This window comes from Pangasianodon hypophthalmus, chromosome 2 (assembly GCF_027358585.1).
Source record: "Pangasianodon hypophthalmus isolate fPanHyp1 chromosome 2, fPanHyp1.pri, whole genome shotgun sequence".
Lineage (NCBI taxonomy): Eukaryota > Metazoa > Chordata > Actinopteri > Siluriformes > Pangasiidae > Pangasianodon > Pangasianodon hypophthalmus.
Genome location: NC_069711.1, coordinates 30024778 through 30050576, shown reverse-complemented (window position 1 = coordinate 30050576; position 25799 = coordinate 30024778). Strand labels below are relative to the sequence as shown.

Genomic DNA, 25799 nt, shown 5'->3' with positions numbered 1-25799 from the left:
CAATTTCTCAGCTCAATTCAGTGTTTTTTTTTTTTTTTGGTATCACCATATCAATTATATTTTGCATCTACTTGTCTTTTAGTCCATAGAGAAGGTGCAATATAGAATAAAAATAGATATAGATAAAATAAAAGAAAACTGAAAAAAATATAATAAGAAAATAAAAATAAATAAAATAGTGGAATAGTTTATTGATCATAATTATAACATGAAATGAAACTCTAAATACCAAAACAGAGGACATACATTCAATTAAATGCCAAATTCAAATCAGCTCAAATGCAGTGTCCATAGAATCTTTCTCACTTTCCTCCCTCCCTCCATCCTTCAACCTCTCCCTCCTTCTCTCTCATACTCTTCTTTCTGTCTCCCCCTCAGTCTCTTCCTCTCTATCTCTCTCATACATCCACACACACACACACACACACAAACACACACACGAGCGTTCGGTTACCTGGATACGGGATGCAGTTCAGTGCAGTCCTGTGTAAGACTCTTTGCTCCGTTCTTTCCCGTGCGTGCCGCTGTCGAAGGCACGGCTGTTCATCATCCTCAAGACCAGCATCCTCTTAACTTGACCCGGCTCATGGGATTTGGAACACCCCAGGTTTAATTTGGTGAGTTTGTCTCTATTACCTAATAAACTCTGTGTGGAGTCTGGAGATATTTTCTGTGCAGCATCTCAAAGCAAAGCTTTCTAATCTTTTTGTCATTGTATGTTAATGCTTGCTACAGGTCAATGCTTGTTTTCTGGTCCAGATGGTGAGAATAAGAAAAGTGATGTTGACTTCTATAAAGTTTACTTCACAGTTATGTTTACTTTGTGCATGCAGTTTTGGTATAAATGTGTCCATTATTTTATTTGCAGTTTATTTGCAGCACTAGGGTTTAGGGGAAAGTTTGGGGGAAAGTAATCATATGTAGAAAGGTTAGATTGGCGTTCCAGAGTGTTTGTGATGAAAGAGATAAAATCATACGGAGAATATGGGTAAATCTGTTGCGTGCTTGTTTGTCCTGCAAAGTCAGTGGAATAACCTTATGTGTAGACAAGACAGTGACTTTAAGGAGAATTCTGTATGACTATATGTATATATACTATATGCATATTTAAAAAGGCATCTTCTGCCTTTAATTTCATGCAACAAGAATACATGAAGGCACAAAAATGCTTGGAGCTGCTCAAAACTAATTGAGCATCTCTGCATGTCATGATTGACATACGGTATGAAATATGGATATAAAATATGGTTGATCCTGCAGATTTGCAAAAGAAATAAAAATAAGCAATAATAAGGATATGAGAGGCTGATGTGAACCGCTGTCTTTATCTTCTCTGTCTATGGCTTCATCACCTTCATGACTCCATCTGTATTCCCCATCTGTTCATCCATCTGCCTGTAAATCTAAAAATGGCCTGATTTTGATTTTTTTTCTAGTCTAAACACAATATTGCACTTTCTTTGATTTTCAGTCTCATTAATACTGTATATCTTCCACATATTAAGCTTATTGTATCTCCCAGCAAGAGGACAGGAAGACACGGCCCTCGCAGTGTGATGTTATTGTATCATTTGCACACACCCATGATTATGTGGTTCATGACCATTTCACTGATATTTCACTCACCAGCATTTGTTACAAAACCTGACACGTAATTTGAGAATGGATTTATTGAAGAGTCTATCATAAGCCCCGGCATAAATCAAAACACTACCCCCTTTTTGTCTGATGACCATTAATTCATATTCAAGCCCCCAGCTGTTCACACTACTGCACTTCACTTTGAGCGATGACTGGGAAAAAACGCCAATGACTGATGTCCTTTCCTCCCCCTGTTGGTGCAATTAGCGTCTCTTCACTAAACACTATCTCTCTCCAGCCGCCAATCGGCCCCTTTTCAATAGCAGAGAGAATGATGGATTGAGCGAACAACAGAGAGAGAGAGAAAGAGAGAGAGAGAGAGAGAGAAATGAATGACTCTATCCCACCCAGAAATCCTCTTAACTGGCTTTTTTGTCTCTGTCGCTCTGTGTGCTTTTTCGTTTCTGGCATCGATTCCCGAGTGTTTATTTTAGCTTCTTGGCGGCTAGCTAATGAGCACTCTGAATGGCATTGCTACTTTCCACAGAGCCGAGTTTCCACTTAGCCCGAGTCAGAGCTCAGAGCTGAGCCTCATGATTTTCAACCAGCAAACATGTCACTGTTGGTTTGAGTTGCTCATCTGGTATCAGTGGTGCAATTTGGCTTGCTGTAAAACAGTCAGATTCAGTGAAGAACTGCTGCCGCTGTTGGCTTGAGTTTCATTACTATCACACAGTAGCACACAGTTTCATACAGCTGGAAGTGGCAGGTATGCGATCCAGGAATTACAGGAAATAAATCTTTAAAATTGTTTGGTGAAAAAGTCTAATATTCCCTTCATCCCAAATGATCAGCCATAACATTTTTCAATTTTCGCTGATGCCACACGGCTAACACTACTACTATGTAATGCAAGTCTATCTCACCCAAACATCTTCCATGAATATATCCCTAAAACCACATACAGTTCTTAATTAATATCAAACCAGCTTGCTGATATGGTTTAGGACACAGTATGACTTACTATAATCTATTGAAAAAGTCAATCTTATTCAAAAATGTAGCCATTTTGGACAACCGTGATCAATTCTTTTTTCCAATTTGGTATTTTGTTGAAAGTTTGTTTGAATTTGCTACACTAGGCTAACAAAGCAAAGAAGCTGATGACATTACCTATAAAACAGAATTAATTGATACAGTTATTAAGTAAAGCGATGCTGATAATAGCTTAGTTTGCTCTTAAATGTCACGTCTGAATCCATTCCAGACATTATATCACTGCCACCCACCTGATTACTGACTGCAGTTTTACCTATTTCACCTCACTAGGTTCATATACAAGCTCTCATGGTCTTCTTCATTTGTTATTCCTGGTTTGACGTTTGTTTCTGCACTTTGTTGCTCTGGATATCTGATTGATTGACTCCTGTCGGATTTCTGACTACAGATTTGCTGGCTTGGAGTCTCAAAAAAAGTCTGAACTGCCTCTGCTTCATGACATATATAGGTCAGTGAGCTGGTATATACAGTATACACTGAACCAAATGCTAAACAGGCTAAACAGGTAAAAACAGCAGTCAGTAATTAACAGGGAGTGATATAACATCCGGACTGGATTCAGATGTGGTGGTTCCTGGATTTAGATGTGACATTTAAGTGCAGCATAACTTTCAGCTTTACCTAATACTTTAACAACTTATTCATGCTTGACTTGCTATAACTGAGTTTGAAGAGCAAAAATACGTAAACATACCCAAACACCTTACGTTAAGTCACTAGTTGGCTATATAAATTCCTCAGCCTGGATAATGATGCTGAAAAAACACCAGCTTGGTCTGCCCAGCTACTACACTGGCCATTGTCAAACTGGTAGACTATCTTGTCCAATTTCATTGCTACTTGTCTAAACTAAACAACAAATATTTTTAATTGCCTTACTGTTGTTTTCTTATAAACAACTTTTCTACGTAGAATTAGTAGCCATGATTCAGAAATGGTTTCCTTTCCGCACTTATTAGCTGGGGAAAATGGTCTACCAGTTGGATTAGCTCGGTTTGTGTTTTGGCAGCTGATAGCTTGTCAGACTAAGCTGGACTTTTCAGCTGGGAATTTGGCTGACCAAGAGTGATTCTAGAGTTTAATCCTTATGGGATCTCAACCGTCACTGAAAATCTCTGATGTGCAAACAGTGAGGAAATAGTAATACTATTACAGCTTATAAAAACTGACATTTGTACATTTGTATTCTGTGTGTGTGTGTGTGTGTGTGTGCGTTTACAGAATATCGGATTGGTCACTATCAATTAATTAATAACTGTTCCCTTCCAAAAAACAGCACAAGGGTAGTTTGTCAAACTGGCACTGACTGTACATATGCATTGAGAAGCAGTCAAAGAGGCACTTATCAGACTACTTACAAGCTCTCTCTTACAGCTTCAGCTGTTTTGTTTTGACTACTTCACTTACTGATCTGATATATTTTTTCCTTTCTCTCTGTATTTGTGGCCTCTCCATCTTGCTTTCTCTCATTTCACTTTCTCCCACCATTGCTCTATCTCATCATCTTTCTCCTTTGCTCAGTGTAGCCTGATGCAACGCTATAGTCTTAGAAAAGAAAAGTCAATAAGTATTTTTAACTTTACATAATACCAGATGTTTGCGGGCTTACTTGTAAGATATCCACCTAACTCCACCTCACCTGCAGTTCTGTTACTGAGACTCACAGTGCAACATCGAAAATTCAGTATTTTTTGTTCATTCAAGATCTAATAAACAAAAAATATACAGTTGAAAGGGTTTTAATTCATCCAAACTAAGTCAATGCAATTGTTATAGGAACATCCATCAGAAGGGAGCAGAGAGAGAGAGAGAGAGAGAGAGAGAGATGCTGTGTTTGGTAAGGAGTTTCATGATGTGAGCAAAGATTCTGGAAAGGTTTGCGCTAGACACTGGTTTAAATCAAGCAATTGAGTCTGGGGAGAGTCGGATTGTTTCCTCCACTCCATCACTTTGGTCAGCTCTCACATTTATGAAAAAGAAATTACAAACTTAAAGGAATTTCATTCATTAGAGAAAGATTGAATGAGGTCTCTGAAGGACTAGTGGTTTGGCCTCGGTGCTCTCAAAGCTGCGGCCCAGGTTCAATTCCTGGTCAGGGAACCAACCCCAGCCACTGGGGTTCCAAGCACGGATAAAATTGGGGAGGGTTTAGCATCAGGAAGGCCATCCGGCTTAAAAACTGTGCCAAATCAAATATGTAGACCAATGATCTGCTGTGGCGACCCCTAACGGGAGCAGCCAAAAGAAGAAGAAGAACAACAGAGAAAGATTGACTGAACAATTCAGGGGGAATAATAATACTGACGCTAGTCCCCCTAGTTAGGGTTTGAAATCACTTGTGTGGATGGCTGTGATCTATTGTTCACTTCCTTCCAGCCAAATACCAAACAAAACAAACAAATGCCTTATGAATAAATGTTCAACAAGAAAAAAGTTTTAAAAAAAAAAACACTCCTGCCTGTCACCATGGACCCAGACTTCTTTCATGCCTAAAGTTGACCTATGACACATATATACATACAAAATTCCCTCCAATTCTAACTACACCGCTTCTAACACAGCACGGCCTGGGAATTATTTTTACAGGATTGTCAGTGTGACTCACAGCGGAAAATAGTAAAATTGTGTAAAATTATGTTAGCAATCATAGACGAACAAAGTGGCAGCTTTACATTGATTTATTTTTTTTTTAAGTAAAGTGCTATGGTGGCAATTTTCTCTCAAATTCATCAGGAAACCTCTTAACCGTTTCAGAACTTAATTGATTTTCATCCTTTCAGTTGTTCCTTACTGAAGAAATGTACATTCACACGCAGACACTGAACAGAGTGGGCACTGAGGCTCCATTCATCATACTGGCACAGTGCACAGTGTTGTGTGACATGAGGCTGGAGTAGCGCACAAACACGACACACCACCTCCTTTCATCCTAGACTCACGCTGCTTCCACACCCACCTCCACACACACACACGCACACACACACACAAACACACACACACGTACTTCACGTTAAGCAATTACACTTGAGTGACAGAAGCCAACAGCTTACAGCACCCTTCGGAACCAATTGCCGCAGAACTGTTAGAGATTTTTCTCCTCCTGTATAGTTTTCTTTTCACTTGATCTCTTAAAACCTCGCGGATGAAGTGGGATTCAGAGGATCACATGGCCGAGAGAGACAAACTCTCATCTGCTCAGACTGGTTAGTGGAATTCAACTTCGCTGCTGATCCAAGTTTGTTTCAGCGTCACACAGAGCCATGGGCGAGTCAGTCAGCGTGTGTGCTGGTGATTAATAAAATATTCATCCTTGAGACATTTAGCGGCTGATTATTCTGACATTACTGTGACTCAGATAAGCGTCAGGTTTCTGAAGCAGAACTACAACATACTACACATTACACATCACAATTCAGGTTGCTTTGTTACAACAGTAACACAAAACTGATCACACTGCCTGAATGCTTTTTTAAAAAGCCTTTCTAACACAGCACTCTTGAATACTCGATTCTGATTGGCCAGAAGGTGTTGATTAATTTTCAAACACATTGACATTCCTATAGTAACAACTTGCACAGGAACTTATATGGCAGACACTCTGTTGAACATATAAAAAAACATGTGGAACTGTTCTTTAAGCAGATGTTTATTTAACATGTTTAGAAGGAGTCGACAGTGTCAGCGGTAACTTTACAACTTTTACGACAGAGAAAACAAACAATTCACAGGAATTAACTTGTTTTGCAGACATTAAATGTAACTATAAATGGATAAAAATGTGAAGTGTTGTTCTTTAGCTGTAAATGTTGGCAAATTGGTGCGGTATACATAAAATAGACCACTTCAGGATGCTATGTATTATAGGAAAATAATGAACTTCAGGGTGCTAATATTTTCTTGCAGAAGCACTGATGCATTCTGGTACATTCCTATTTATTTATTCATTTGGTTCAGTCTGCTTTTACAGTATGTTGCAACTTTTTCTACATTTGTAAACAAAATCCCATTTTAATTTCGCCTCAAAATGTCCTAGTTGGTGGTTTATAAAACCAGACAAACCAAGACAAAGCCACAGAAGAGTGGCACATTATGTTCTTTTCTATGTGTCTTTATTTTATCATCATTATCAGCAACTAGCTATTATTAAAATATCATTTATTTTAGCATACAATGTGTGCCTGATTGCTGCAAGCCATTTCAAATGCTAAATCTTCAAAACCACACATGCAGAGATTCTATTAAATAGTGTCTGTGAAGTTGATGTTGGCTAATGGTCCGGTAACCTAGCAGTGATAAGACATGTGAGATATATTTCCGTTCCTAATTTCATTAGACCATTAGACGTAAGCCAATTATTTTTGGTTTTGTTCTGCTTGTTTCTTATCTGGTTGCTATTTTTATGGTCATAAATGTACCCAAAATAGTAAAAACAGCATTTTCCTGACTTCAAGTAATTGCTCTTTCATTCCGTAAAACCCAATTTGTCCACGTACACTATTATGTTGTTCTACTTCAATATAAGTAGGATATTTTACCCCATGACTAACTAAATACAGCTTGGTGAAATCAGAACAAATTTAGAGGAAAAGTTAGAGGTAGTTGTCTGCTGAAAAACTCCTTGAGTAATTACTTTTTTTAATGTCTACAATTGGCACAACTAATCTGAAAATGTTCTATATCTGAGGGATTTTTGAACAATTGTGTTAGCTAAGTGAACACCATATCCATTATCAGCAGTATATAGAGAAATATAGCAAATTAGCTGGCTAACTTGCCAGGTTGATGTAGGTCGGTTAGCTATCTAGCTAGCTAGCTCATGTTAATTCATACATGTTTCTAGCTGCATCTTTAGCTATCTAGCAAAGACATTCTTTACACATTATCCTTAATGTTACCTATAGTTTGTAGCAGAACTTAGATATATTTAACACAACAGGTCATCGCTACCAAATATCAAAATGACATCTTAAGTTTAGCTAGCTAGTCTAGCTCACTCAGCTTTCTCCTGGCTTACGTGTACGTGTTTGCGCAGGTTTGATGTTGAGCTGTGAAATGTCGATATGTCTACAGGTTTTAGCTTGCAGAAATGCACCCTGAATGCCACACCAGTCCATCACAAAAAAAAAAAAAAAAAAATGTTGTCGGTAGTAAATGTGAATCAACTAATTGATGCTTTATTACACAGTGAACATCATATAATTAAATGAACCAATATAATGTCAAATAAAACCAATTACCCTTTAAAAAACCCTCAGTATATTCTTCAGTTATTAATATTAAAGCATATTATTTACTAAGTACAGTGAGGTTTTTAGTAACTGTGGTGAAATTAATAGGAAAGGTGTGTAGCTTTAAAAGTGCTCGGACCCTCTGATGAGTCCTGGGCGTTTAACGAGACTCACCAAATGTAATGCCACTTCAGAAATGAGGAATGAACTGGTAGAAATGCATTATGTGCTGATAAATACTATGTGCTAAAGTGTCACATGTTCACACACACCCACAAACATGCACAAGAAAGATGTTAGCTGTAAGTTGTTTCAGCCAGACAGTTATTTCTTCCCGTACAGTATTGACGTGAAATATCAAAACGTATGTCATTGCTAAAATGTCACTGTGCCGAGTCACTGGCGTAAAATTGTTTTTTTTTAATAAAGAATGATAGGAGCTGATTTGTTTCGATATTGCAGCAGCACATCTAACCATCTAACGCCTGTTGAGAATATATTTATATAAACCAAACCCAATTTATATATTATCATCTGTGCTGATGGTCACAAAATCTAGAGTATATACAGTATATGGTAGATAACTAGCTAGCTTATGTTAGCTATCAAGCAAAGATGCAGCTTACGCATTATCCTGAGCGTTACCTATAAGACCAGATGCACTACAGTAATCTCGTGATTTATTTTGTTTACATTATGAACATGAAATTAGGAACCCTGTTCTTTGTCCCTCGCTTAACAGATCAAAAATAAGATGACGTACGCAAGATTCACTAATTATAATAATTCCAATCCATCAATATCAGTATTTCGAACATACCTGTGAACTTCGTTTAGCTGGAATGAGTTATCTATGATAACCGCATGCTGCCATTTTGCCTGGAAAGGGCAGATATATTGAGATTCGAACCCCTGATCAGTAAGTCGACATCAACATTTGGCTAATGCCGATGGTCTGGAAGCCTGGAGAGGCCATTATAAATTATCTTTAATTTCTTGCACACAATGTAATAAGCCATGCACAGTTTAGTTTAATGTGGTTCGTGGAAACTAAATCATGAATCATGAAATCATAATTCTTGTGCAAGATTTCATGACTCATTTAATCATAACTAATTTGCTGTTTCAAATGAATGAAATTGGAGCCACATATTTGGTTATTTTTGCTCCTCTGAAGAAACTGTGTTTTGAAGTAGGCATAGTTCAGTCTCCATTTTGAAAATAAACCAAGAAATCCAGTCATCCTACAATTAGAGTGTGGATGGCAATGGGAATATGGTATGTATCTCACATTCCCATGCTAACACTTTAATTAAAAATGTCTGTCAATAGACTTTATGTCTGTCAACCAGCTTTAAGCTGCTTATTCAAATTGTGGGTAGGTTTGCTTCAGACTACAGCACTTTTTTTATTAAAGCAAAGGCTAGCACTAGAAATGACCTGATCTCAGTTTAGTAATAACGCTTTTTTTTTTTTTTCATATTAAAACCTGCACATGATTTTCGGTATTTATATCAATCTAATCTAATCTAATCTAATCTTGTTTACATTGAATAAGCCTACTGCTGAACAGGTTACAGACTTCTTGCCTTAGTAACAAGTGCGACAATAGCTTCGAAGGATCTAGGATCATCAAATAAACTGATTGTCAAATGTCAACTGTCCAATTCAAGGTGATAATTCACGTACAAGGAACATACAAACCATGTCAACGTGGTTGTATTCACACATGCAGGTCCTAAAAAAACAAAGAACGCAAAGTGTCCGAAAATAAACCTCTGGGGTTTTTTTTTTAACTTTCACAGATGTAAAGCCAAGCTGAGTGGATAAAACCAGACTTCCCAAAAATAACAAAAGACAAGCTAAGTGTGAACACACTCCATGAGCAAAGTTCACACATTCCTCCGTTGAATTTTCTGACAGCACTGGGAAACGTCAATCACAGTGCAGCTTTGAGGAATTACGGTCTCCCTTCATCCAGATGCACATTCACTCAAACACCATCCATGTTTCTCTTCACGTCACCCAGATTTTTTTTGCAATCACAAGCATTTACACTCAAATCACCAGCACAGTCATAGCCATCTTTTACCTCCATTGAGAACACTACTAATCAGATCATCAGATCCACAGCAGAGGCTCGATCCTGAACCCCAGCTGCACTGAACTCCTCAGCCCTTCTAAGGCCCTTGGGGGCAAACTGGTTGATGACACTCGGTCTGTTCTTTCATGCTAATTGTCTGCATTAGGCAGCCGCCCTATTACGATCCGAACAACGCTTCAGCCATTTTCTCTGAACTTGCTGTCCATTAACATTACAGTGACCTCTTAGGAGCTAATTTCACATTAAATGAGACAAAATCTGCTATGCCAGTCTTTTTTTTTCCTATGAGACAATGTCCATGGGTTGGCTTTATGGGAACATCCTGGCCCCTTGGAGAGCATTTTTGCAGATGAGAATTGCAAGGCAGGTTTGTCGTTGTAAATAATTACAGTGGAGTGCCACAATAGGCACCAAAGTGCGTGGAGCTGAACCATGCAATCACGCAGAGCATTCAGCCCTACCAGGCATTTTAAATGCAGCTTCCCAATACAACTTCAGGGAAATGTTTTCCACTCTGGTGCTGTGCTGTTCAGGAAAGTCTGTTGGATTGTAGTTGAGTGATGAAGCTAAGGAACTTCTTAAGTTATCGGTATACATAATGGGTTTCAATTCATCACAGGTATGTGAAACAGATTAAGGCACCACAGTTAGATCTCAAGCAATGTTCTAAAGGCAGGTATTCTTATAAATACCTTTCACAGAGTGTATACACTGTGTGTGTGTGTGTGTGTGTGTATAATAGGGATATAACTGAATATGAATACGTTATTCAGATTGAGTAGATAATGTGTTCTAAATGAATACAAATACAGATATGAATAAGAGGTGCACTATTATGTGTTCAGATTAGAGGTGAGCAACAAGGGACCTAAGGAGGCAGCAAAAAAGTTATGAGAGCGGGAGGTTTTTTTGGTTCACATGGGGTGAATCGGTCAGATATGAAGCTCACTGGACAAACAAAGACCATATTCCTTAACATGAACATGCAGCGCTGCATTTATAGTGTTCATTCATCCTTAGTAACTGCCTGGTCAGGGTTAAGGTAGTTTCAATTAGACTACTAGTTTGTTTCTATTTTGTGAAATAGAATGAACTAAATTTGTTCGAAAATATCACAAGCAGGTACAAAATAAAATAACTATGTGAGCTGAATTAAATACAGTCCTAGTTGAGACCAGTTAGGAACTTTCCAGACCGCCATTGTCAAGTGTAAGACAAGTCCAAGACCAGGACTAGCTGAGATCAAGTTAAGACAGAGTCTTAAGGAGGTTGAGGGAAAGTCCAGGAAAGACAAGTTTCAAATGGCAATAAGTCTGAGACAAGTCCAAGTCAATACAGAAAATCTCAAGACCTACAGCCCTAGTGGTAGCGTTCCCATTTATCTATGTCAAGCCCACTTCAGGAAAAAATCTGAATATGATATAGATATGAATACTTGGAGCACTAAGCAGATACAGATAGTGTCATTGCGTTTCACCCCCACAATGCATGCGTTGTGATTGCGTATGTGTTCACCCCCCATTGCTGCGAAAACCCTTGGTGCAACTGGTCACCTTTATAAATCACATGATTAGTTAAATGGAGTCCACCTGTGTCACATGATCTCAATATAAATATACTGGTTTATGGAAGGCTCCAGAGTCTGTTAGAGAACATATTGTATGTAAACAAATAGGATCATGAAGACCAAGGAGATCTCAAAACTTGGACAAAATTCTTACAAAGCAGCAGTCATCTTAAACTCTGAATATCCTGTGGAAATCGGTAATTAAAAATGGAAAAGAATATTGCACAAAAAAAAGTTTGGTCATTTATATTGAGATCATGTGACACTTTAATTGCACACGGGTTGACTATCTGACTTTATGGCACCAGAACTAATTTCGGTGTTCCACAGCAATGGGGGTGAATACTTCTGTAAAAGTTGTATTTGTATTTCTTTATTTGTTAGTAATTCTGCAAACCATATTGATATTTTCTCATCACTATATTATCAGCTATTATGTATAAATTGTAGCACAACAAAATGTGGAAAAGTTTAAAGGGGGGGGTGAATACTTGTGCCAGGCACTCTAACCACCTTTCACAGAGTGTGTGTACGTGTGTGTCCAAAATGTACCGTAGTCATCACAGTCATTATAACACTACCCAACCTCCATTCTCACACATCCAAACACACACATATACCCCCCAGCAGTTTAGGATTGAAAGAGAGGTGTCACCTCCTCCCAACCCTTCATCGCCATGGTGACATGCCAGCTCCAGCGAAGGCCTGGAAAGGCCAAAAGGAAACAGGAACAAAAGGCAAGATTGTGTACTTCCTCTTTGTGTCTGCAAGAGATTAGGCCTGTATCTTGGGCCACTTTTCATTACGGCTGCAGGTGAGAGGACAGAGGCAGGGGCTATCAGTTGCTAGTAAGCAAGCCATAGCTGAATGGGGTGGAACAAATGATAGGAGGTCTTTATAAAAATGAGAATGGAAGAGGGGGCGGGGGGGGTTGTGGGCTAACGTGGGTGTTTGGGGTGAGAGTCCGTCATTTTCTGTTTAACGGTTGGTGAGAAACGATTTCTTCTCTTTTTCCAATAAGGCATCAGGTCATAAACGAGTTTTTTTGCACACCATCTCTTCTCTTCTTGTTGTTTTGTGGATGCACTTCACAGCACACATTATTGTCTAAAACTGGTTAAAATGCCAAGATCCCACTTGGGCTTGATGATCACTTTTGGCAATCAATTTTATCCAAATTTATTAATTTGTAAAAAGAATATAGTATGTATAGATTAATACAGTATGTGTTTCTTCGTTTTCACTCAACATTATAATCTTCTTTCAGAGTGACACCTAGCTGTGATACTTTAGATACTGAAATCTAATATCTATCAGTAGCTCGACAATGGATTATAGGCAATGGATGATATCACAAGGTCTCATCAATGGCCTAATAAAAATGAAGCCGTCCCCATCCCCGTTCTTTCATTTTATTAGCTGCCTTTGTTAGGTGCTCTTTTTGTCTATGTGTCACCCTGCTTACATTTACCACTGGTGTATATATGAATTGAATCTGATACTATTATTACTTACTATTATTCATTCTAAGGGAAGTCATTGGCATTCATCTTCCTGAGCGAAAGTAATCTGACTTGCATTCAAAACATTCTTGCTGGTCATCCCTGCTGCTGTAATGAATAGGAGCCAGTCAGTGGTGCAGGGTCTCATTATTTGGAAAGATTCTCAGACTCAATAGCAGATCTGTGGAACCCACTGGCTGACAGAATAATTATTGGCCGATCCACGAAGATTCAATGTCACAGCTAAGACAAAAGGCAAAAACGAGCTTTCTTTAAATGAGCTTTCTTTAAATATACTTCCCCATATCGAATCTGTTCAATGAAATTTAGTTTGCATGAAACTTTTTCCAATAGACATTGTGACAAAGCAGCTTTTTACAGAAATCCAGGTTTAAATCTAAATCCCTAATGAGCAAGGCTGAGTTGACAATGGTGAGGAATAAGGAAGAAATCTTGTGACTCAGAAAAAAGACACTTACTGTGACGGAGAAAAGGCAAACAACAAACTGTGGAGAAAATGTGCAAAATTTTGGTCAGCTATAAACATATTGTAAACAGGAGTTTTTATATGAGCACAAAACATGTTTAAGTGGACTGCAATAGCTTACAATCACGACAGTAGGTAAGATTATTGTCTGCACTAGGAAGGTGAATCATGGGAACAAATAACTCCAAGACAAAGAAGAAAGAGGAACAGAAGCAGAAGTAGAGCACTCTTTTCTTCTCCTCACTTCCTCCCAGATGTAGGGGTCATCAGTCATCAGACTGTACAACTGTACAACTCATCTGCTCTGTGTTAGCTCTGCAATAACATTTTTTCCTCACATTCTGCCACACTGTATTTATTCTTATTTTTTTTCTCATTTGAGTGACCATCACCTTATGATCTTCATTTGCACTACAACCACTTTACTTACTTTTGTCACTACTTAGCATCTTATTTTATTCTTACTTAATTTAGTTTAAGTGTGAGTTCTGTCATTTGTGTTTCCTGTGCACAGTCTGTGTCTTGTAATTTCTGTTGTTCATTGTACTGCTGCAACAAAACAAGTTCAATAACTCTATCTATCTATCTATCTATCTATCTATCTATTGATCTATCTATCGATCTATCTCTTTGTGTGGGTCCTCAGTCTGGAAAGGATAATCACAGAGGCATCCTTGCTTACTGAAGCATCTCTTTAAATGAAAAAGTGATGACACTTCTTGCTGACTTACAGCTGTATCTGCACAGCTGTATCGCCTGTCATGGGGCATAACATGGTGTCAGTACCTTACACTTACATTACTGTGTGTGTATACACCACATGTTTATTTCCAGACAGCAGAAACATCCAAAAATATGTTTGACAATGTCCAATTTGTCAATTTTCAGACTTTAGAATGTTTTTCTTTCATACTTTTATAACAATTTTTAATATCAGTACTTGTAATTGTGTATTCCAAAACTACACTTATACCACAGCACTGATGAGTTCTCGATTTTCTATAACAGCAGCTCAGACAGTAGTTCCGGTTCCAAGGCAAATCACAGGTTTATATTAATGCACTCTTTCTAATACACCTTATATGGTGGACATATATGTTGTTGTTGCTGCTCTTTCAGCGGCTCCTGTTAGGGGTTGCCACCATGAATCATTGTTCAGCGTATTTGATTTGGCACAGTTTTAACACCAGATGCCCTTCCTGACGAACCCTCCCCGATTTTATCCAGGCTTGGGACCGGCACTGAGAGTTCACTGTTGCGTGCAACTCCAGTGGCTGGGGTCGGTTCCCTGGCTGGGAATCGAACCCAGGCCGCAGTGGTGAGAGCGTTGTACCCTAACCACTAGTCCTCCAGGGACCTTATGGCGGATATACACTATATTACCAAAAGTATTCGGTCACCCATCCAAATGATCAGAATCAGGTGTCCTAATCACTTGGCCTGGCCACAGGTGTATAAAATCAAGCACTTAGGCATGCAGACTGTTTTTACAAACATTTGTGAAAGAATGGGCCGCTCTCACAAGCTCAGTGAATTCCAGCGTGGAACTGTCATAGGATGCCACCTGTGCAACAAATCCAGTCGTGAAATTTCCTCGCTCCTAAATATTCCACAGTCAACTGTCAGCTTTATCATAACAAAATGGAAGAGTTTGGGAACAACAGCAACTCAGCCATGAAGTGGTAGGCCACGTAAACTGACGGAGAGGGGTCAGCGGATGCTGAAGCACATAGTGCAAAGAGGTCGTCGACTTTCTTCACAGTCAATTGCTACAGAGCTCCAAACTTCACGTGACCTTCAGATTAGCCCAAGTACAGTACGCAGAGAGCTTCATGGAATGGGTTTCCATGGCCGAGCAGCTGCATCCAAGCCACACATCACCAAGTGCAATGCAAAGCGTCGGATGCAGTGGTGTAAAGCACGCCGCCACTGGACTCTAGAGCAGTGGAGACGCGTTCTCTGGAGTGATGAATCACGCTTTTCCATCTGGCAATCTGATGGACGAGTCTGGGTTTGGAGGTTGCCAGGAGAACGGTACATTTCGGACTGCATTGTGCCGAGTGTGAAATTTGGTGGAGGAGGAATTATGGTGTGGGGTTGTTTTTCAGGAGTTGGGCTTGGCCCCTTAGTTCCAGTGAAAGGAACTTTGAATGCTTCAGGATACCAAAACATTTTGGACAATTCCATGCTCCCAACCTTGTGGGAACAGTTTGGAGAGGGCCTCTTCCTCTTCCAACATGACTGTGCACCAGTGCACAAAGCAAGGTCCATAAAGACATGGATGACAGAGTCTGGTGTGGAGGAACTTGACTGGCCTGCACAGAGTCCTGACCTGAACCCGATAGAACACCTTTGGGATGAATTAGAGCGGAGACTGAGAGCCAGGCCTTCTCGACCAACATCAGTGTGTGACCTCACCAATGCGCTTTTGGAAGAATGGTCAAAAATTCCTATAAACACACTCCTCAACCTTGTGGTCAGCCTTCCCAGAAGAGTTGAAGCTGTAATAGCTGCAAAAGGTGGACCGACATCATATTGAACACTATGGGTTAGGAATGGAATGGCACTTAAGTTCATATGTGAGTCAAGGCAGGTGACCGAATATTTTTGGTAATATAGTGTATATACAGTATATGGATTAAAAAAATATATATGTAATTGTTGATATGGGGGAGATTTCTGTGAAGAGGTTTATTTAACATTTTTGGAAGGAGTCTCCAGTGTCAGTGCTTTGTAACAGTCAGAGGTAAAGCTGTAACCTGGGCTCAGGACAGAGGGCTTTTCAGTTTGTCAGTAACATGACAAGCTGTGTTTTTTGTTCTGATTAACTTTTAAAAAAGAAAAAGAGAGGCTTCTGTTTGGTCTATAGCTACTCTCATTTAAGTGATAAATCATGGACATTCCACAACATTAAATGTAACTACAACCAGATAAAAAGGCTTATGTTTCTTTCTGTAATAAATGTAAGATTGTTTCAAAATGTCTGTTGTATAAGAGAAAAAAAAACACTACTGGATACGCTGTTATTGGAAAATAATCAAAAAAAAAAAAAACTTTGAGGGGTTAACAGTAACTCTGCTTCACACCACTCCATCACTGGTTATTTTCTATTATTGTGTTTTATTCCTGACATATATATATGATATATATTTAACATAATCAAATATAACATAATGCATTGTAAAAAAACATAATGCATTGTTGTCGATTTTCTTACACGACATAATGATCTGTGCTCAAATATGTTTTGAAAAGCTGCAGTGAAAAGTTAACTTGGTTCTTCAGCTGTTTTCTCTGATTTGCTTTCCATAAGCCTTTAAAGGACATACAGCTACATAATTTCACACACTGGTTCAGAGTGTCTAATGACTTTAAGTAGTATTGATTTTACGTGACGTTTTATCCACAAAATTGTATAGATTATGTATTTGTCAAACGTGTTTTCAATAATTTCATAAAATAATGTTTTTAATAAACTTGTCTGTGAAAGTCCATTGACCATTTTGTGTGTTAAAATAACAAAACAAAACAAAAATATGGGTTGGTTAAAAAATTTACTTATGTTACATGCAGCATTTGCATATTTTAGCTGTTTTTTTTTTTAAGAAAATTGTAACCTAAAAAATTATTGCATTGAATTATACTTTCAAAAGGTAAAGGTTCATTCAAATACTTCATACCTTAATAACTTTGATTCAGGAAGCACCTGAGTAAGTTCATTCTGGATGCCTCAATTCCTGAACACTTCCAAACATTTGATATGTCCTTGATGATGGCAGACTTCGATTATTTTCTGAAGGACACAGGACACAAGAGTCAAGGATACATCAAGTAGAGTATTGAGAAGACCCCAGGGACGCTAATAAACTGGAGGAGTTCTAACTAGGAAAGAGGAGAACTGCAGAATAAGGAAATGAGAAACTCAAGACGCAGTTTAAAAAGGGATTGTCAGAGTGGACAGAAAGATTCTGTTTAATTCCATCTCTTGTCAGAAGTAAGCTAGTGTTAGACTATGCAATTAGAGCAGTCTTTTATTATTAGTTGTCACATTGTATGAGATGGTCCCTATGTAATCTTGGCTGAATTCTATAACAGACAGTGTGATAACGTGTTCTCCATGTCAGTTTATACGATGAAGATGTTCTAGACCTGCGATTAAAGAAAATGACTCAGTTCTGCTAACATTATCAATCGCATGATCAGGGCTCATGAAGAAATCGCTCCCGCATTAACAGAAACGTTCCTCAAAGTGAGCTTGAGTTAACATTAATGGGGATTTTTCTTTCTGTCCATTAGCATGTTTTGTTTACGTTTCGCCTTTGCCATTATTTGTAGCTATCCGGTGAGGTTTCCGTAACTGTATTCTGTTTTCCTATTGGTGGCTTTTTGATAAGCATTGGAGCAGAACTCACACTCTGAGATTTTAATTTAAAAAAAAAAATTCGTACCACTATGAAGTGCATTAACTTTAAACATAAACCCAAAATGAAAACTTTTGTTTTGTAAAAGTCACTAAGGAGTATTTTTTTTGGTCTCCGGTTGCTAAATTTACATTTCTGTCCTGCAACTATTAATAAGAAACAAATAGCGTGGACACTATAGCTGCTTGTGCCGTGCGCCGGAGCTCGTCATTTGTCCACCCATGAGTATACAGCCTGGAATAAAACCTAAGAGTCAGCAAACAGTGAATGTTATGGAGCCTGATCTGTGCTCTTAGTACCTGAGTAAACTCAGGAGTCAGGGGCTTGAACATTTATATAATGTACTGTATAAATGCCTTCAGTAGCACTATCAGGCTTGTAAAGTGTGTGTGTGTGTGTGTGTGTGTGTGTGTGTGGCTACACACTCTCCCACCATGTCATGTATCTTAAGGACCCTGGTTGTAACAATAGGGGTAGATTTACACTGTTTGTACCTTGAAGAACAAAAATGAACCTGTAGAGTATTTTTTTTTCCTAATGGAATCGATGCTACTGTCTGATTGTGTCTCTGTACCTCTTTTCTGCCTACTGATCTGAGAATAAACAGTGTAAAGACACTGAGGAACTCAAATGGCAAGTGATTGATTCTCTGGAATGAAGACAAAGACCATGTCATCAGCAGTATAAAGAGCAGTGACTCCATAGCCATCAGTTGTGATAGGGGTCATCAATTAGATTTCGTCTGGGGTCAAATTCTTGTAGAAGCAAATACTGTTTGCCTGTCAAATGTGGCTTGGAGAGATAGATGCTAAAATGTCTCTAGATCACCCACTCATTGCAAAAAGATATCTTCAATAAATTCAATAAACATCTAATCTATGAAATAAAGAATTTTTTTAAAAATCTAGTATTTCTTATTATACAACAGTTAGTTGCGGTACACTAATTTGATTGGTCGAGAGGTGTTCCAAGAGTGCTTATATTTCCTATAACTGCACTTGGATTATTCACTGTGTGTATCACTCCACTCATCAGCGTTCACTACATAAAATTCCACTTCCTAGTTCGAAACGCTACAGTAGTGTTAGTGACATCATCGTGGCAAATAATACTTTTCAGGAATGTAACTTTTGACTTAAAATATAAAAGCTCGTCATATGAAGATGAAAAGGAAGAAGGGAAGTGAATTTAACAGGATCGTCGTATAAATCAATGTGAGCTAGCTAGCCAGCTAGCTGACATGCTATAAAATGAGTGTGGCTTCGTCAGGATTTATTTCCACTAGCGGAGCAAAAATAAACAGAATATTTGTCCATATTGTGTCCAAAATGTCACTTGCTCCATATTAGTTTCTTGTTTATAGAACTGTTATATGAAAGCAATATGGCACAATTGTGCTGTTTTACTGAAACTCAGCAGGGCTGTGATCGGCACATCGGCATATCGAGTGCGATGTTGCTTAATTATGAGATATATAATAAATATACAATTATTAAGCTTGTCTCCAATTTCAGATAAATATGCTTCTTTCTAGAAATAAGATTGATTTCCAATGCTTGCTAGCAACATTAGTAACATTGTAGCTCCGGTACAAATCTGCAAAAAAAGCAAACATCGGACACCAAGTTTGTCTCGTCCAACTGCATCTCCTCATAGACTTTTTCATAGAAGTGGAAATTTGTGTCATTTTGAGTTTTTGTCCAACTATTCGTTTGATTATATGAATTTTAACCACTCCAACTGAAATATCCAAATTACAGAAGTATTCAGACCTTTTATTCAGTCCTTTGATTACAGTTGTGACTTTTTTTAGGCTGTGCCTCTGCCGGATTTGCACTCTATTATTTTGGTGGACTTTTTTTTTTTTAAAATTTATTTCTTCCATATCCTCCCAAGCCCTGGTGCGTCCGTGAACGGAACTATTCTTTGAGTGAAGAAAGCTCTCTGCATGAATGAAATGCAATACCTCTCAAAGAACCAATAAAACTGTCCAATTAAAATCAAGTGCAATACAGACATATTGCAGACTCCTACAGTAAGAACAGGTTCATTCAAATGCAGCGCATTGCTGTAGTGGCTTTGGTCCTTTACTTGAAGTGCTGTCGCTTTCGAATCTGAAATAAAAAGCTGTATACATGAGACCATTAACTCATATTATGCTGTCAAGGAGGAGTTTGAGAGCTGCATTGCCGTGTACTTCAATCATGGTGTGTGCGTGTGTGTGTGTGTTTGTGTGTGTGTGTGGGGGGGGGGGGGGGGTCTGTTTTGTTTTGCTCTCCTTTGAGAAACCAGATGTCAAGATAAAAAAAAAAATTTAAAAATTAAAATTGTTAAAATTGTATCTTTGTGGGCAGCAAAATGCTAAACAAGCCAATAAATTCCTTTTTTATTAAGGGTTTGAGTGTGAGCATGTTTTTATATCTTGGTGGGGACCAAATGTCTCCACAAGGAAATAAATATTTGACCTTGTTTCCAACTGGCTGGTCCCCACAAGGAAAACTGGTTTTTTTTTTGGGTTTGGTTGGGCTTAAAAAAAAAAGGCATAACATTAATTAGCTGCATTAATAATTTTATGTCATTGGAAGGTCTTCACCATGATAGTTAGACAAATGTGCGTGTGTGTGTGTGTGTGTGTGTGTGTGTGTGAGATGTTGTGTGTGTGCTGTCATCCTGGTATCGAATACGTTTTTTTATCTTCTCTTCATATCATCACATCAGCAGCTGTTCGTGTCTTTTATACCTCTGCATTTCCCATCAAGTGACGAAGTCAAGGCAGAGAGTCATTCGAACAAAAATGACTACATTCCCCTGAACACGATGGCCACATATTCAATTTGCCTTTTTTTCACATTCAGGAGCTGAACAGTACAGAGTTTCATTGTAACAGCTTTCTCAGCTTTATTGCTTTCTGAATCTGAAAGCTGACATGCCAGCCGAGGTCCCTGCCCTGGGGAAGCTACAAAAAAGATCACATTGTTAACCTGCTTCATTTGCATCTTCCTGAGCCTCAGAGGCCACATCAGCATGAAATGGCAGGACACACAAAACCAGACAGTGGTTACTGTGTAAAGAATATTACATAATACCTGTAGGCTCTTATTCCATTCCCTGCCTTTGAAGGAAACTGGAAATCAGGATAAATGTAAAAGGGAGTTGATTTTTCTGTAATTATAACATGCAAAAATCTGATGTATTACATCTTCTGCTCGAAGCTGGACTTGTAAAGCGATTGGGTACACATGTACTTTGTTACTGGTTATTAAATGTAACTATAAATGGATAAAACAATATGACGTGTTGTTTAATTTATACAGTCTATTGAGTTGTCTGTTTATTAGATGTATAGCATTCCTAATAAAATGGAAACTTTTGGTATGTTCTTTTTTTCCTTATACCACAGCGCTGTTGAATTCTCGATTCTGTTTGGTCAGAAAGTGTTTAATTTTGTTATTAATTTTCTGAAAGTAGGTTTGGCTGCAAGGCAAATCACAGGTATAGGTATTAATACTTATTAATATTAGGTATTAATACTCTAAAATGTTATTTATAAATATAGTTTCTATAGTTAAAGCTAATCCACAAGGACACTCCATGTAATAACCTACCTAATAAATCTAACAAAAAACCAATTTTAAATGTGCTGTTACTTAAAGAAAAAAAATGTCTACTCATTAATATTGTGAAGTTTTGTGTAAGATGGTTATTTAACTTTTATGGAAGGAGTCTCCAGTGTCAGGTCTTTATAACAGTCAGTAGTTTTCTGCCATGGAGGTATAAGGGAAATGTGCTGATACAGGAAAATATTCAACCTCAGGGAGTTAACAGCAACTCCACTTCATAACACCACCCCGTTGTTGATTATTTTTCCATAGCAGCATGCCCCCACAGGTGTTTTAGCTACCAGCTCATTAGATAATAGTAGGTGTGTCTTTTTATCAGGATGATATGAAGCCCATTCATGCTTATTTTTATTAACCAAATATCCAGATTCTTTAGATTTTCTCTTTTTTTAAATTTAAAATTGTATATGTTAATTTTGATTCTGCCGAAATTTCGATTATTAAAAAGTAAAAGGATTGTCTGTGAGTAAAAAAAGGCTAAAACAGTATGTTTGAAATAATAATAATTAAAAAATGTATATATAAATCTTCCAATGTCCATAATTCTTAACATTCAAGTCTAAATATCTAATGCTAGGACAATTTTTTTTTGTTTGTTTTTTTTTTTTTTTAGAAAATATCATTTCTGAACATACAAATTTTACACACTTTAGGACCGCTGCATGACACAAAGAGGTAAACCCCCACCCACACCCCCCGAAATAATAATAATAATAATAATAATTATTATTATTATTATTATTATTGTTATTATTATTATTATTATTATTATTTGAAAAAAATAAAATCGAAGGCGTTCAGTGTAGTCTGGCATAAAAACATTGTTTATATTTTTGTTTTTTTTTTAATTTTATGTAAAAAAAATAATGAGAATGACAAATAGTTTAGAGAGCTACAGAGGTTTACATTAATCTATAGTAATGTTTTCAGGTGATTTGGAAGTGATTTAGATTGTATATTTTCCTAAATTGACTGTCCATGACTGTGGACACTATGCATGAAAGGGTTAATAAGATACAAGCAAAATAAGTAACAGAAACTCTTTCCTGATTGCATAGTTGACAGCTTCCTATATAGTACACTTTGTGTACATAGCTTGCTAAACAGGCTGTCATTTCACATACAGTCAGGTCTATATGTGCGTGTTTTCCTTCCCTACTGCTAATAGAGCCGCCTGTGCATTATGCCACGCAATGGCCCTGTCGGCCTCTTGCTCTATGCTTCTCTAATAAAAAGCCAATTAGACAGCATTAGCATGATGGTGGGGAAAAGGTGCAAAGCGTGGGTGCTAGCGTCATAAGAGGTAGCTAACAACACAAATGCAGCTGTTGTGGGCCCGTCGAGGCTCATCACACGCCATTATTTATCCTTTTCGCTCATTTCCTGCACTGTCAGGGGCCAGGCGCTTTGTAATATTCTCAGACATGATTTGCTATCGTTTGCCATGGCCTGTACATGCTTTCTGCTTGTCTCATTAATGAAAGGACATGGTTTAAGTACACAATTTGTGTGCTGGGTAGAAGTCGGTCACAAAACATTTCCCACATCATGAATCTCCTACTGTTTTTCAGCTCTTCTCAGCATTACAGCTAATGAGCAGTGATATTTATCCTGATAATACAAAATGCTACAAAACAATGTTTTTTTTTATATATTTACAGGTAACATGCAGAGTTTCTAAAGACCTATCTGGTAAAATGGAGACACCAAATCGAATCCCAGGATCTGGACTCACAAAACCATGGAGCAACAGTTCCGTTCTCTCAGGCAATTTGGGCTTTACTGTCTCCCCTCCACTCCCAAATGATACATTCCTCCTCAATGGGTCGCTGCAGAACTGGACGGAGAGCTACAACACCGGGTTCATGCCAAGTGTTGCCGGAATCCTCATTCCTCTTATTTATATAATAGTCTGTGTGGTTGGTTTAGGTGGCAACACCCTGGTCATCCACATCGTCTTGCGCTACTCTCAGACCCAGTCCGTCACAAACATCTACATCCTGAACCTGGCCATAGCTGACGAGCTTTTCATGCTTGGCCTTCCCTTTCTGGCTGTCCAGAATGCTCTTCTGTCCTGGCCATTTGGGTCACTGATGTGCCGTCTGGTTATGACCGTGGATGCCATCAACCAGTTCACCAGCATCTTCTGCCTGACAGTAATGAGTATCGACCGCTACTTAGCAGTGGTGCATCCTCTCCGGTCTTCCAGGTGGCGCCAACCTCGAGTGGCCAAGACAGTCAATGCCACAGTATGGGCGGTATCCTTTGTAGTCGTTCTTCCAGTTGTGGTTTTCGCTGATGTGTTACAGGACGATGGGAACTGTAGCATAGTATGGCCTGAACCTGCAGAAATCTGGAAAGCTGCGTTTATTGTTTACACAGCAACTGTAGGATTCTTTGGCCCACTGCTAGTCATCTGCATGTGCTACCTGCTCATCGTAATCAAGGTCCGCAGCTCTGGACGCAGAGTCCGAGCCACGTCCATCCGGCGGCGTAAATCTGAGAGGAAGATCACGCGAATGGTGGTGATTGTGGTAGCTGTGTTTGTGTTCTGTTGGCTACCATTTTACATATTAAATATCGTCAACCTGCTAGTGCTGCTTCCGGGAGAGTTCCGGGGCCTGTATTACTTTGTGGTGGTCCTTTCATATGCCAACAGCTGTGCCAACCCCATTCTGTACGGATTCCTCTCTGACAACTTCAAGCGAGGCTTCCGGAAAGCTCTGTGTCGTTCGACCAGGCGAGTGGAAAACCAGGATCTACAACAGGGTACTGTTGGAAACCACACTCTGCCCCTAGAGGAATTGAAAAAGGACCTCGAGCTGACAGACTGCCTGAAAGAAACCTGTGAACAAATACAGCACAACAGTAATGAAGAAGAGGAGGAAGTTCAGGAAGCAGATATGGGTTACATGGAGAATGCCACCCAGACGACAGAAATCTGTAGATCTGTAAAGATTGGCTGCAGGAATAGGCAGAGGGAGGGCACTAGGACCATAGTCACATGTATGGTTGATGCCAAGGAAGGAGTTCCAAGTAATGGAAACAGAACTGGGGGAAATGGGGACTATATTAGTCCAACCTTTGGACATGTTGTTAGTTTCAACGGATCTCAGAGAGGAAGCATCAAACCAGCGGCAGAGGAACTGGGAGACACTGTTCTGGAAATCAGTTATTTGTAAAACTGTGCAACCTCTCTTAATATCCAGCAGAAGTGAAATAAAAATGATGCCAAAATGTGGAGTTTCACATTCATTATCAGCAAGTGTCTTATGTCTTTGAATGTGTCTTGGAATTTTACAAATCTTTTGTGCTTCACAAACTGTAATATACAAAAAAAAGTGAAACAATTAGAGCAGGGCCTTTCTTTCCAAGTACCAGAACTTTTGGCACCAGAAGACTGTGACTGTGTTTTTCCATTGGTTAACCAAACTGCAAAACTGACAATCTGTCAAAACAATCTGACAAAAGAAAGATACTTCTTTCACAATGTGCATCAAAACTAGAACCACTAGAACCAGAAGTTTCGCCAGCCCCAGTTCTTCTCAAAGCAGACTTATTGTACTTGAGCATACAGTGTTCCCTTCGAAAGCTTGAGTTTTCACCTGTTATACCAGAGAAGTGTATGTACTGTATATGTTTATACGTCTGGCTCTTTTATGCTCTAAGCGGTGTATAGAATGACAATTGTATATGCACTTACATGAGATATTGTCATTCAAAGAGACTTGGAGGCAAGGATAATGTCTTATGTTTCACTTGTATTACTGTATAGTATATTTGTATATTATTATATTATTGTGTAATGAATGTTATAGATGTTATATGTTCATATTTCGAGATTAAACCTAGCTAACCTAAGTTGTTTTTTTTTGTTTGTTTTTTACAATCTGATGCTGGTGAGTAAATGAAGCACTGATGAGGTGAATATAAGCAAAGCAGGGTTGAAAAATGTTTTGAATTGAACAATAAAGGTCACTTTTACAAAAACTAAAATAAATTTTATGGAAAAAGTAACATAAAGTAACATAACTTTGGTAGGTGTTGGACCCCCACGAGCCCCAGAACAGCTTCAATACACCTTTAAAAAGTGGCTAAAGGTCAGAGAGATGGCTATAAGAAAAGTCAGTGTGTGTTGGGATCATGTTACATTGAATTGTGTAGTCACTGTTGCAGAAAATGTTTTGATTGTTAATAAATAATTTTGTTGTTTGTACGAATAATTTGTTG

The 25799-nt window shown here is 38.4% G+C and overlaps 1 protein-coding gene across 1 annotated transcript; it reads left to right on the top strand.

Annotated features, from left to right (window-relative positions):
- The first annotated feature begins 420 nt into the window (after window positions 1-420).
- Window positions 421-25173, top strand: si:zfos-169g10.2 (somatostatin receptor type 5). The gene is made up of 2 exons (XM_026933063.3): window positions 421-617; window positions 23231-25173. The coding sequence occupies exon 2, from the start codon at window positions 23267-23269 to the stop codon at window positions 24749-24751; it is 1485 nt and encodes a 494-aa protein (XP_026788864.1). The 5' UTR covers window positions 421-617; window positions 23231-23266; the 3' UTR covers window positions 24752-25173.
- The last annotated feature ends 626 nt before the right edge of the window (window positions 25174-25799 follow it).